Consider the following 12735-nt stretch of genomic DNA (forward strand, 5'->3'; position numbering starts at 1 on the left):
TGACTAGTTTTTATTGGATCAAATTTATGGTCATAAAGTGGCACACACTGAAGACATTATTCCTGTAAAGTTTTATCCCGTTATATTAAGTGCTTCTTTATTTGTGTACGGGAAACTGAACGATTCAAATGGAATTTAAAATTGTGCTATATGGGAAGTAGGCGTGGTTGTTGTTCGATTTCATCCATTGTCACAATGTGACATAAGAATGTAAGAAGAATTCCACGTGCTAATTTTTATCGAAATCGGGCAGTCGGGTCCCGAGACATGGGATTTTACCTAAAAGTGGGCGGCGCCACGCCCATTGTTCAATTTCCATACCGGCTCTTATAAGGCAGTGGTAAAATTTAATGTCTCTGGAGTATTTAGTTAATGATTTATCGGGCTTTTAGTAGTTTTTAACGTTACCGTTATTCGAGGAGTAAGCGGGGTTATCCTCCGGCAGACAGACAGGCTACCGGATTGCAACTTTTCTCATCATCCTGATCATTGGTATATATATGTAACCCTATATCAATCTCGTTTACTTTTAGGTTATACGTACAACTGGTTGCAAGAGTATAAAAATACTACTTCTTAATAATACCACTAATTTGCTTAAATCTATTGCGACTTAAGCTAACATAATACTTAATAGCTAAAATTTTATATATTTATGTACATATTCGCAATTTTACATATATAAAATAGTAGGTAATAATTAAATAAGTGAACGTATCTAAATATTTTAATATTAACCGAGAGTAAAGTCCATTTTTTTAAATTAATTGCTCTTATGCCCGATTTTCCATCGCAGTTATATAGCGACACCAACTCACCACTAAATAATGACTGCCTTATCAATTGTACCCTTGGTAGATTCTAGGTGGAAGATGAAGGCTGCCTATAAACGTATAATAATAATTATCAATATACTTTTACATATGTATGTAATATAAGGAAAGAAAGGCAAACTTAACATAGCGTGAGCTTTGTGTGTAAGGTGCTCCCCACCTTCAACAGTGTTTCCATGGCGATATGGGGAGGAAGCTTTGTAATAGAAGCTGCTCCTCACTCACCACGTCGGCAGTGATGCGGCGTACACTGCGGTGGGTTTTAGCTGAGAGCACCTTATTTTCCCGAAACTATTGGCCTTGCGCCTGCATCTCAGCACGTTCGGGCATCTAAAATTTATATATATATAATTAATAAACAATTTTAAAATATTATAATTTTATTTCAATAAATACCTTCTCAGCAAGAGCAGTTTCCACAGCTGAAATACGCTTTACTATATTCTCTTGCCAAGGTGCCATCCAACCAAGAGTGGGGTGGCCAAATGCTGCAAATGTGGCCACATGCTACAAATGTGAATACTACTCCAATACCTAAATCCTATGAGGACACCAAAGCCTCTTTAAAAACGTCATCAACTTTTGTCAAAATAACACAACCAAAAGTATCTGGTTGGCTTTGTTCATTGACAATTTTCAAAGATCCAATTTTATTGCTAAAAAAACTATTTTTATCTGTTTTATAGTTAATAATAAACTTTACTAGAATACGTAAAAATTTCTTCTCTCTTCTATTCTTAAATATAATTGTTGCAATATCTTGTATATAGGCGGGTATTGTCACTTGCGAAGCGAATGAAAATTTTGGCGAGTTTCGCCGTGGCGAATTGTAAGTTGCGAATCTGTAACGAATTCGCCAGAAAATGGCGAACGAGTGGCGAAAATAAATTTCTGGTATTGCCGCTGGCGAAAAAACGGCATTCGCTTCGACATTACTGTCAAAATTTAACGAATGCATTTTTTATTCGCTATTTGAAATGGAAAGGACGTAAGTAAATTTTGATCTTTATTTGAGCAATTGTAATTATTTAATTATATTTAACAAAACGATACTTCTAGAACAAAACGTACAACAACGCAGCAATTCCAAAAATTGGTTGCGTTAATGGAAAATAATCCGGACGTCGCCAGAGGAATGGGGAATTTTGGAGCGACAAAGAAAAGCAGGGCAGAGCAATGGGACCTGTTCGCTGCCGAACTCAATGCCATTGGTCCACCATTGCGAAACGGGCGCGAGTGGAATAAGGTAAAAATTTAATTAATTTGTTTGGTTGAAGTTACTTATGTGTAGCATTTAGGTTTGGTTGGATTATAAACAGAAACTAAAAAAAAAAATAGCGACAAACCGACGCGAAACTGTTGCCACAGGAGGAGGACCTTATGCTCAGCAAAGTTTATCTCCATTGGAGCAAAGTGTGGATGAGCTTCTTCACCTTCAGGCGGCTGTACATCCTACAGGCTTGGCATATGGCTCTAATGAAATAGAAAGTGCGGTAAATTGTAGAGAAATTCAGCCAGAAGAGCGCACGACCGAGGAAACACAACGAGCCATGGATTTGGCTTCGCAATCCTCAAGCAGCCGTCCTAAAATGACAGTAGAGGAACGTGAAGTAATTCGGATGAAAGCGTTGGAAAAGCAAGCCGAAGTCCAAGACAATCTTTCCAACAAAATGGCAAGAATGGAAAAAAAAATTGATGAAGTTGCAAGGTATACAAGAAAAATATATGAATTGAAACAGGAAGAAATTAAATTAATGAAAATTAAAGAAGAAAGGAAGAAGGAAGAAAATTTAGAGAAAAAAAAAGACATAGAGAAAAGATGGAAATAAAACTACAAACTTTAAAATTAAAAATGCAAAAAAAATAGGGTAAATAGGGTGCTTGTAAATAGATTGAATTTGGTTTATAGTTTATTTCATAAGAATGTGATAATTTTTTTTTTATTTCATATTTTAACTTGAATTGATATTTTTTTTAAGAAAACATGTGATGAATTTATTTTTACTTTATTATTGTAAGTGACGGAATTGAATCTGTGATTTTTTTAATTTAGTTTTAAAACATGTAGTTTTTGTAATTTTTATATATTTATTATCTATGTAATATTGAATTTCAAAGTATTGAATAAAATAAAAGAATGCAATATATTATTCACTGAAGTCGGGATAGTTTCATTTACATCAAAGCATCAGCAATTTGTCTTCTGCGGCGCTCTCCTGGTGAACCATTGCCATTTTCATTAATTGGTTCCAATGGTACAACGGCATCAAAGAAGGTTTCAGCCTCCTCCGGATCACCGATTCTAAATTTTTTACAAAATGTTGTGCAAGGCACAGCATATATTAATAACGGATGTTACTTTAGCAGGATCGTAGCGCATTTTTCTATCACTCAGAAGACATCTGAAACGGCATTTCAAAACTCCAATCGTACGTTCAACAACATTTCTCGCTTTCGAGTGCTTTTTATTAAAAATTGACTCCCTAGTTCCAGATTCTGCATGACGGAAAGGTGTTAATAAATAAGGGCTTAGTGGGTATCCGGAGTCACCTGCAAATATTTTATTGTTTTCAATATTGATATGTATGTCAAGATTAAACTTGCGCAGTAGTCAAATATTGTGATTACCTAAATAAATAGAGTTCTGATCTCCGTTTTGATGCGCTGCCTCTAAACATGCCTTTAGAGAACTATTGTTCCATACGAACGAATCGTGTGTAGAACCAGCATATCTTGCATCCACAAAACGGATATTCATATCATGATCACAAGCCTGTAATAAAAATACAATAAAATTTTTATACCAATTTTACTGTATTAAATTCATAAAAACTCACAATCATTGCATTTATGCTAAAAAATCCTTTTCTGTTTAGATAGAGGTGTTTGTTTGTGGTAGGAGCATAAATCGCAATATGGGTTCCATCGATGCAGCCTATTACATTTGGTATTCCCGATCTTGAATAAAATTTGCTTCTTGCCTGCTGCTTTTCTTCTTCACTCATATCTACGCTTATATGGGTACGACAAATTTCATTTTCCAAAATGGGTATGATCTCTTTTAAAATAAGGGAAACTGTTGGCTGAGCAAGTCCCAACTGAAATTCATTCCCTATAGCTTGTTGGTAACTGCCATGTGCAAAAAATCTGAGCGCGGCACACAATTTTAACATCGGCGTTATGGAAGACGACATCCGACAATGAAATTTGTCTTTGATTTTATCCAGCACATACATAAATGCGCCCTTGTTTAAGCGGAAATTCGCAACAAATCTACAAATACGTGCACATTGAACAAAAACTTTTATTCGTTATAATTGAACTGGATACATACACCGTGTTAGGTAGCTCTGTAGGATTAGAATTATCTCTAATAAAACGGCGCTGTCGAAGAAGATTAGTTCGCGTTTCCACATCGTAATTATCCTCAAAATACAGATCCGCGTTAATAAACATATTTTCGAATTTCAGTTGATATAATAATAAATATTTTTAAGTATAAATGACACAAATGTCAAATTCGGATGAACGCGCTACTTTTTTCATGAATGGCAACGACATATTTTAGCGAATACGTTCATTCGCCATTCACAATGCAAATTTAGGGTATGTTCGCCAAAGCGTTCGCTTCGCCAAATAAATTCGCTTCGCAAGTGACAATACCCGTGATAATTTTCAAATTTATATGAAGAAAAATTTTTCAAATGCCCGAATTTTCGAACACAATCAGTTAAATGCGAAATGCAATCTTTTAACATAAATAAACTTTAATATACTAAATAATAATAATAAATAAAAACAAACAAATAAATAAAAAACAGTGCACACAAACTTCTAATAATAAACATTAACAAATAGTGCACAAAACAAATATATAAAAACAAAAAACAAATCAAAAACAACCAATAATGAGTGCTTCGCAGCCTCAACCGCAAAACCGTAGGCATTCCTTAAATGCCTACTTCAGTTTTGTCGAGCCAACAAAAGTAACTCCTAGCAAAAACAAATGTAACGGCGATGATGAGTCATCGCAGCGATCAGATGTAAGAGAGACTAAGCAAGCGCAGTCAGCAGAAGCAGCAGTGAACAGCAATCGGGCAACAACAAATCCACTGACAGCAGCCGCTATGCAGGTACCAGCAAGCACCCGGACAGCGAAGGAAAATAAAATGCAAGGTGAGAATGTACCAAGCAAAAAAGGGCCATCAGTTCAGACTGGTATTGATCGCTACATTAATGTAAAAAGGAAATTGAGTCCTATTAAAACAGTGGTCAATACCAAAAAATTTCAAGCAAACACGCCAAACACCAAAAAGCCAGAAATTCTTAATGGCAACAGATTTGCCTTACTAAGCAAAGAGCTTAACGACGAAGCAAAGGGTACCACCACGGTCGTGAATGCCAAACCCCCTCCAATCTATTTGCGTGAGCGTAGCTCAAATGCGCTTGTTTCAAAAATGAGCAATATAATAGGCACAAACAATTTCCACATTGTGCCCTTGAAAAATGTAACATAGATGAAACAAAAATTCAAACATACACTGAAAAAAGTTTCATGGGAATTGTAAAATTCCTATCAAATAATAACAAGAATTACTACTCTTACCAACTGAAGAGCTCAAAAGGCCTAGTTGTTGTCATAAAAGGTATAGAGTCTTCGGTAGACTCTAACGACGTTAGAGAAGCACTAGAAGAAGGTGGTTTTAGCATTAAATCAGTAGTAAATATTTTTAACAGGAACAAAGTCCCACAACCAATGTTCAAAATAGAATTGATGCCAGATTCTAACAAATTAAAGAAAAATGAAATACACCCGATTTACAATTTAAAATATCTTCTCCATCGCAGAATCACCGTTGAGGAACCACACAAGAGAAATGGTCCAGTACAATGTACAAACTGCCAAGAGTATGGACACACGAAAGCATATTGCACTCTACGAAGTGTCTGTGTAGTATGTGGTGATCTACATCCAACTTCAAAATGTACTCTTAAAAAAGAGGATTTAAATAAAAAATGCAGCAATTGTGGAGGAAACCACACTGCTAACTACAGGGGTTGCCCTGTATACAAAGATTTAAAATCGAAGTTGTCACAGGGCATCCAAGCACGTCGTAACCAAATGATGAATATTCCATCTATTGAAAATATTGAAATCCCCGTCCACATTTCAAAAGCAGTTAATCCTAAAGACAATGCTACACAAGGAAGCTATGCAAACGTGGTGAAAGGCAAACTGCACAAATGCAATTGCCCCAAAACCAACCAAATGGAAGCGTTGAAACTATGATTTTCAACCTTACCCAATGTATGACACAATTTATGGCTTCAATGCAAAATATGATTCAAGAGATAATCAAATCACAAAACCAAATGTTGCAAACTTTTTTAAGTAAAAAAAATGAGTGTATTGAACAATTGTTTATGGAATGCTAACGGTGTTAACCAACATAAATTGGAACTTGATAGATTTCTGGATGAAAATAGTATCGATGTAATGCTATTGTCAGAAACTCATCTTACGAACAAAAACAATTTCTTTATACCGGGATTTAGACTCTATGTTACAAACCACCCAGATGGAAAGGCACATGGAGGAACAGCAGTGTTGGTTAGAAAACGGTTAAATCACCACACATCAGAATCTTATGCCACAGCGCAATTACAAGCTACAACAATAACTATAAAAAATCGCTGCGGGGACTTAAATCTGACAGCCATATACTGTCCACCTCGGTTTAAAATTACTGACATCCAATTCAAAGACTTTTTTGGAACACTAGGCCATAGATTTATAGCAGGTGGAGATTACAATGCAAACCACACGTATTGGGGCTCAAGGCTAATTAATCCGAAAGGACGACAGCTGTATCACACTATTATAAATAGGCACAATAACCTTGACGTAATATCTCCTGGTAAGCCGACATATTGGCCTAGTGATCGTAAAAAAATACCAGATTTAATTGATTTTGCTGTAATCAAAAATATTGATAAATCGCTTATAACAGTTGATACATGTACTGATCTATCTTCTGATCACTCTCCTGTACTAATAAAGTTATGTGAACAACCCATATTCGTTAATCCAAAAGTGGGATTAACTTCTTATAAAACGAATTGGCTAAAATATAAAAAATACGTGAGTAGCCACATTAATGTTGAGTACAAAATAAATACAGGTAGAGATATCGACGAAAGCATAGAAGAACTCAATGATATAATAACTAAAGCAGCTGTCTTAGCAACACCAAACAAAAACTATAAGCCGCTTGGTGCCAGAAAAATTACTAACAGAGAAATAGAAAAGCTCGTAAACGAAAAAAGGCGTGCAAGGCGTGAATGGCAGATAAATCGCTCCCCTTCCACTCAGCTTCAATTGAAATCAGCTGTACGTAAATTAAAAAAAGCGCTTAAACGTGAGGAAGAATCCAATACCGAAATGTATATAAAGAAGCTGTGTCCAACTTCAAGCAAGCAAAATTCTCTTTGGAAAGCCCAAAAGTTCCTGAAGCCACTAACTAACTCCAACATGCCTATACGAGACATGGGCGGAAATTGGGCTCGAAGTGACGAGGAAAAGGCTAATTGTTTTGCAAATCACCTAGAAAAGGTATTTCAACCAAATTGCCCAAAGAACAACTTCGAGTTGTCCAGCTTACCCAACACAGGTAACGAGTCACTCGAGTCTTTTAAGACTTCACCTACTGAAATTATTAGAATAATAAAAGAACTTAAACCAAAAAAGTCACCAGGACACGATAATATTACCCCAAAAATGCTAATTGAGTTACCAAATATTGCTGTAGAAGTGCTCTCTTTGCTCTTCAGTGCAATTCTTAATCTCGGATACTATCCTAATTCATGGAAAAAGTCGCAGATTATCTTGATAGATAAACCTGGGAAAGACTTAACACAGCCGTCTTCATACAGACCAATCAGTCTTCTACCCTGTCTTTCTAAAATATTTGAAAAAGTGTTACTATCAAAGATGTCTCCTTTCCTCCACGAAAATAATATAATACCAACGCACCAATTCGTGTTTCGTGAAAAACATAGCACGATAGAGCAAGTAAATAGAATTACTAACGAAATAAGAAAAGCATTTGAGCAAAGAGAGTACTGATCAGCTTTATTTCTAGACGTGGCTCAGGCGTTTGATAAGGTGTGGCATGAAGGCCTTTTGTATAAGATTAAAAACATTCTACCTTTAGAATTGTATAAAACATTGGAGTCTTATTTAAAAAATAGACAATTTATGGTAAAAGTGGGAGATTTCATATCTGACGAACGACAGATAAGGGCTGGTGTACCCCAGGGCAGTGTTTTAGGCCCAACTCTATACATCATATATACTGCAGATCTTCCTACAGCTAATAATATATTGACCTCAACTTTTGCGGATGACACAGCTTTAGTGAGCCGTAATAAATGCCACATAGTAGCATCAAGAATATTAGCCGAGCACTTAAGGTCTGTCGATGAATGGCTAGCCAACTGGCGTATAAATGTGAATGAACAAAAATGCAAGCATGTTACGTTTTCACTAAGACCTAAAATGTGTCCGGCAGTAAAAATGAACAATATTTTAGTACCTCAAGCCAACGAAGTAACTTATCTTGGTATTCATCTAGATAGAAGACTTACATGGAGAAAACACATATCTAGTAAAATAACTTGCATGAAGATAAGAGCTGCAAATTTAAATTGGCTTTTAAATAAAAACTCCAAACTTAGCCTAGACAACAAAGTGCTTTTATATAATGCGGTCATAAAGCCGATTTGGATGTATGGCATTCAACTGTGGGGTACGACCTGTGCAACTAATATTGATATAATACAAAGGTTCCAATCAAAAATGCTTAGAACAATCACGTGTTCACCATGGTACATGCGTAATGAAAATATCCATAAAGACCTAGGTATTTCTATGGTAAAGAAAGAAGTAGAAGACAGCAGAATTAAATATATATCTAAACTCCGAGATCACCCAAACCCTTTGGCTAATGCTTTGGTAAATTCCTGCGATCAAACACGCCTTAAAAGAAGAGATATGCCTGCGTACTAAGGAGGAACGTATCACCAAAACAGCTCAAACACTTGCTTGAGCTTGTCTAGTTTTTAAATAGATTTAAGATTTTATAACTTATTTTTAGGCTTTTAAAATAAATAGCAGATTCAATAAATAATAAGATATTGCAAAAAAAAAAAATACTAAAAATTTACGGTATTTTGTCGACTTCCATTTGCTTATTTCGTCCAGATTTCTACTGCGTTTGGGAAAATTCAGATGAAATGTAGTTGTTAATATTCATTTTTATTACGTTCCCTCTCTTAACAAGCAACTAAAGAAGTTTTTTAGTAACCCCTAAATCAACTAAATGCATGGGTTCTAACGCAAATTGAGAAACCATGTCAATATTTACTGATTCTAGCAAAATTTCCCCCTGCTTAAATTCGTCTAAATGATGACTGATATCTAATCTATTCCTTAATGGACTGTCAGTTAAAAGTTCTCCAACGTTTTGTGAGAAACACACCCTCCTTTCCTTATAAATCCCTTCCTGAACGCCTTTAGGGCAGCTATTCTTTCCGGCGTGTGACTTTACACTAGTTACAAATGCGAGAGCTTGTGCGTCACAAACAAAAAGCCTAACACTAAACTCTTTTAAATTCTGCCTAAATCTTAGTTTTACTCCATGTTTTTGCAAGAACTTTAGACAAACGTCAACCTTGTCACCTTCAAACAAAAATTTTCTATTTTCCCTATCACTAATATACTCGGGTTCATCTTCATTATCTAAACTACTTAATTTTTTTAAAATGTCCTTTTGTTCATTTTAAAATATAAAAATTTATCTAATATTAATAATAGTAATATTATTAATGGGAAAATGGAGTCATGTGTAGAAATTCGCGCAAGTAAGGAAAGATCTCTGGGAACACCTCTCCAGTCTGCTGAATGACAGTGAAAGCATAACGCTAGGAGAAGGTGAACCCAATTCGCCAATCGATGACGATGGAGCAGACGTTGCCCGACCATGAAGAAGTTCGAATAGCAATTACCCGTCTGAAGAACAACAAAGCAGCGGGGGCCGATGGATTGCCGGCCGAGCTATTCAAACACGGCGGCGAAGAACTGATAAGGAACATGCATCCCTTCTTTGTAAATATTGGTCGAACGAAAGCATGTCCAACGATTGGAATTTAAGTATGCTTTCACAACCCACGAACAGGGGGACCCCACAGTATGCGCCAACTACCGTGGGATAAGTCTCCTAAACATCGCATATAAGGTTCGAGCGTATTGCGTGAGAGAATAAAGCGTACCGTCAACAAACTGATTGGACCTTATCAGTGTAGCTTTATGCCTGGAAAATTAACATCCGACCAGAAATTCATCATGCGCCAAATCTTGGAAAAGACCCGTGAAAGAAGAATCGACACACACGCCCTCTTCGGAGGGAGCTGCCTCTACGCCACAATGTCTGAATTTGGTATCCCCGCAAAACTAATCCGTCTATGTAAGCTAACGTTGAGTATTACCAAAAGCTACGCCAGTATCGGGAAGGATCAATCTGAACCGTTCGATACCAAACGAGGTGTCAAACAAGACGACTCCCTATAGTGCGAATTCTTCAATCAGCTGCTGGAGAAAATATTTCGAGCTGCAGAACCTAATCGAGCAGGTACCATCTTTACAGCTGCTGGCATATGCCGATGATATTGATATAATTGGCCTCAACACCTGCGCTGTTAGTTCTGCTTTTCTAGCTGCAGAACTTAATCGAGCAGGTACAATCTTTTATAAGAGTGTACAACTGCTGGCGTATGCCGATGATATTTATATCATTGGCCTCAACACCTGCGCCGTTAGTTCTGCTTTCTCTAGATTTAATAAGGAAACAACGCAAATGGGTTTGGCAGTGAACGAGGGCAAGACGAAATATCTCTGCCATCAAACAAACAGTCGTCACATTCACGACTAGGCTCCCATGTCACTCTGGACAGTTATAACTTCTATCTTGGAACCAGCATTAGCAATGTCAGCTTCGAAATCCAACGCAAACTAACTTTTGCCAAGAGGCGCTATCCACAGCGTTGTTTGGGTTGAAATACACTCGTTGTCCATTTTCTAAATGAACTGCCAAATGCAACACAGTGGGATGTCTTTCATGAATTGCAAACGAAAATATACGCCAAATAGCCTCATTGCTGCTTACATAGCGACCCATCTGATAGTGAGACACTTCATCATTTGTGTTTGTTACTGCGAACATGGCCATGTCGCTACCTTTGTTAACATATTTACATATGTACTTTATGGATTTCACAGAGTTACAAAATTCCACGTTGATGTGAGCTTCAAAAGTTTTGGACAACGATTGTCTACATGAAAATCTTGTCCTTTTATCTTGACATCTACAGATCGTCCACCGTCCGCAACTGATCGCCGACGATACAATGGGTAACCATCGATTCCCGAGATGGTTTCAGCAAGAAAGTTTCTCGGATACCGTTTGGAGCACTTGCCGTCGATCATACAGGGTGAGCTGTTGTTGAAAACTCCGCAAGGTCCATGTATCATGTGTTTAGTTAGTATCGTATGCAATTTTGGGTCAACCGTTTCATCAGGAATTTCGGCTGAAATAATGGAATCAATTTCTTCTGGCCTTATTTTGTCAACCAACCAGACTAATATATGAGCATGTGGCAAACCACGCTTTTGCCACTCAACAGACAACATCTGATGAGTCAACGTTACGAGTTTTAGAGAGAAAGGTTCTGCGAAAGAGTTATGGTCCTTTGCACGAATATCGCATTACATGAACGATGAGCTGTATGGGATATACGACGAAATTGACATACTTCAGCGAATTAAGAGACAGCGGCTGCTTTAGTTAGGTCATGTAATGGGTATGGACGAAAACACTGAAGCTCTGAATGTATATGACGCAATACTCGCCAGGGAAGCAGATGATGAGGAAGATTTCCACTCCGCTGGAAAGACCAGGTGGTAAGGACCTGGCCTTGCTATAATAAATATATTAACAATGTAAGATAATATAATAATAATTATCAAAGTATAATGGATGTATAAAAAGTCTCTAAACAAATGAATTAAAAACTTCACACGCAGCAAAATATCAAAAACATTTGTTTTCACATTAAATGTGAACTGCGCAGGTCGCTTTAAAAACGTAAAACAAACATTTGTCAACTGCCCGCACTGGTTAAACATAACAGTCTTCTTTATACACCGACAATAATTTAGTCATTTACATCGTTAATTAACTATTGTATGTATAATTTTAATTAATAAAACCACATACAGTTTTCTACAGTGAGAAATATTTTTTTTGTTGCTTCAGTATCTCTTTTATTTATGGAATCTGCTTTTTGTTTTAAAAGCCCAACAATAAGTTATAAAATCTTTAATCTATTTAAAAACTAGCTGACCCGGCGAACTTCGCACCGCCTAATTATTGGAGGCATTTAGTAAGTCACAAACACACGACACAATACTTTTTAATTTTATTGAAATTTGCTGCTTTTAGATTTTTAGGAATATTAAAGAATTATAGTATAGATGCACAGCAAAGAGACGTTAACATTTCAAGTGACATTTTACCATAGACAATTTTTTTTGAGTGAATACTGACAAATATTTACACTATAACTATCAAACTACATCTGTCGTTTTTTTTTTGACGATGGCAATGGTTAGGAAAAGAAGAAGAACTACATCTGTCATCGAGAAAATAAAGAATTCAAACAACTATAATATAGTTATAGTGAAGCTATATATCCCTCAACTCCTTAAAATGCATTGTCCGTTTTGTAAAAAGTGGATGGAACGGCAGAAAAAAATAATAACTGTCCAGATTGTATTAAATTATTA

At 36.3% G+C, this 12735-nt stretch overlaps 2 protein-coding genes across 2 annotated transcripts; one reads left to right on the forward strand and one right to left on the reverse strand.

Annotated features, from left to right (window-relative positions):
- Positions 1–1676: 1676 nt before the first annotated feature.
- LOC126765556 (myb-related transcription factor, partner of profilin-like) lies at positions 1677–2957 on the forward strand. Its single transcript, XM_050483165.1, has 4 exons — positions 1677–1821; positions 1893–2079; positions 2132–2443; positions 2952–2957. Exons 1-4 carry the CDS (start codon positions 1811–1813, stop codon positions 2955–2957), a joined length of 516 nt encoding a protein of 171 aa, XP_050339122.1. The 5' UTR covers positions 1677–1810.
- LOC126765295 (putative nuclease HARBI1) lies at positions 2919–4493 on the reverse strand. Its single transcript, XM_050483012.1, has 4 exons — positions 4168–4493; positions 3671–4106; positions 3462–3606; positions 2919–3383 (listed from the first exon to the last, which is right to left on the reverse strand). Exons 1-4 carry the CDS (start codon positions 4287–4289, stop codon positions 3145–3147), a joined length of 942 nt encoding a protein of 313 aa, XP_050338969.1. The 5' UTR covers positions 4290–4493; the 3' UTR covers positions 2919–3144.
- Positions 4494–12735: the final 8242 nt, after the last annotated feature.

This window comes from Bactrocera neohumeralis, unplaced genomic scaffold, assembly GCF_024586455.1.
Source record: "Bactrocera neohumeralis isolate Rockhampton unplaced genomic scaffold, APGP_CSIRO_Bneo_wtdbg2-racon-allhic-juicebox.fasta_v2 cluster10, whole genome shotgun sequence".
Lineage (NCBI taxonomy): Eukaryota > Metazoa > Arthropoda > Insecta > Diptera > Tephritidae > Bactrocera > Bactrocera neohumeralis.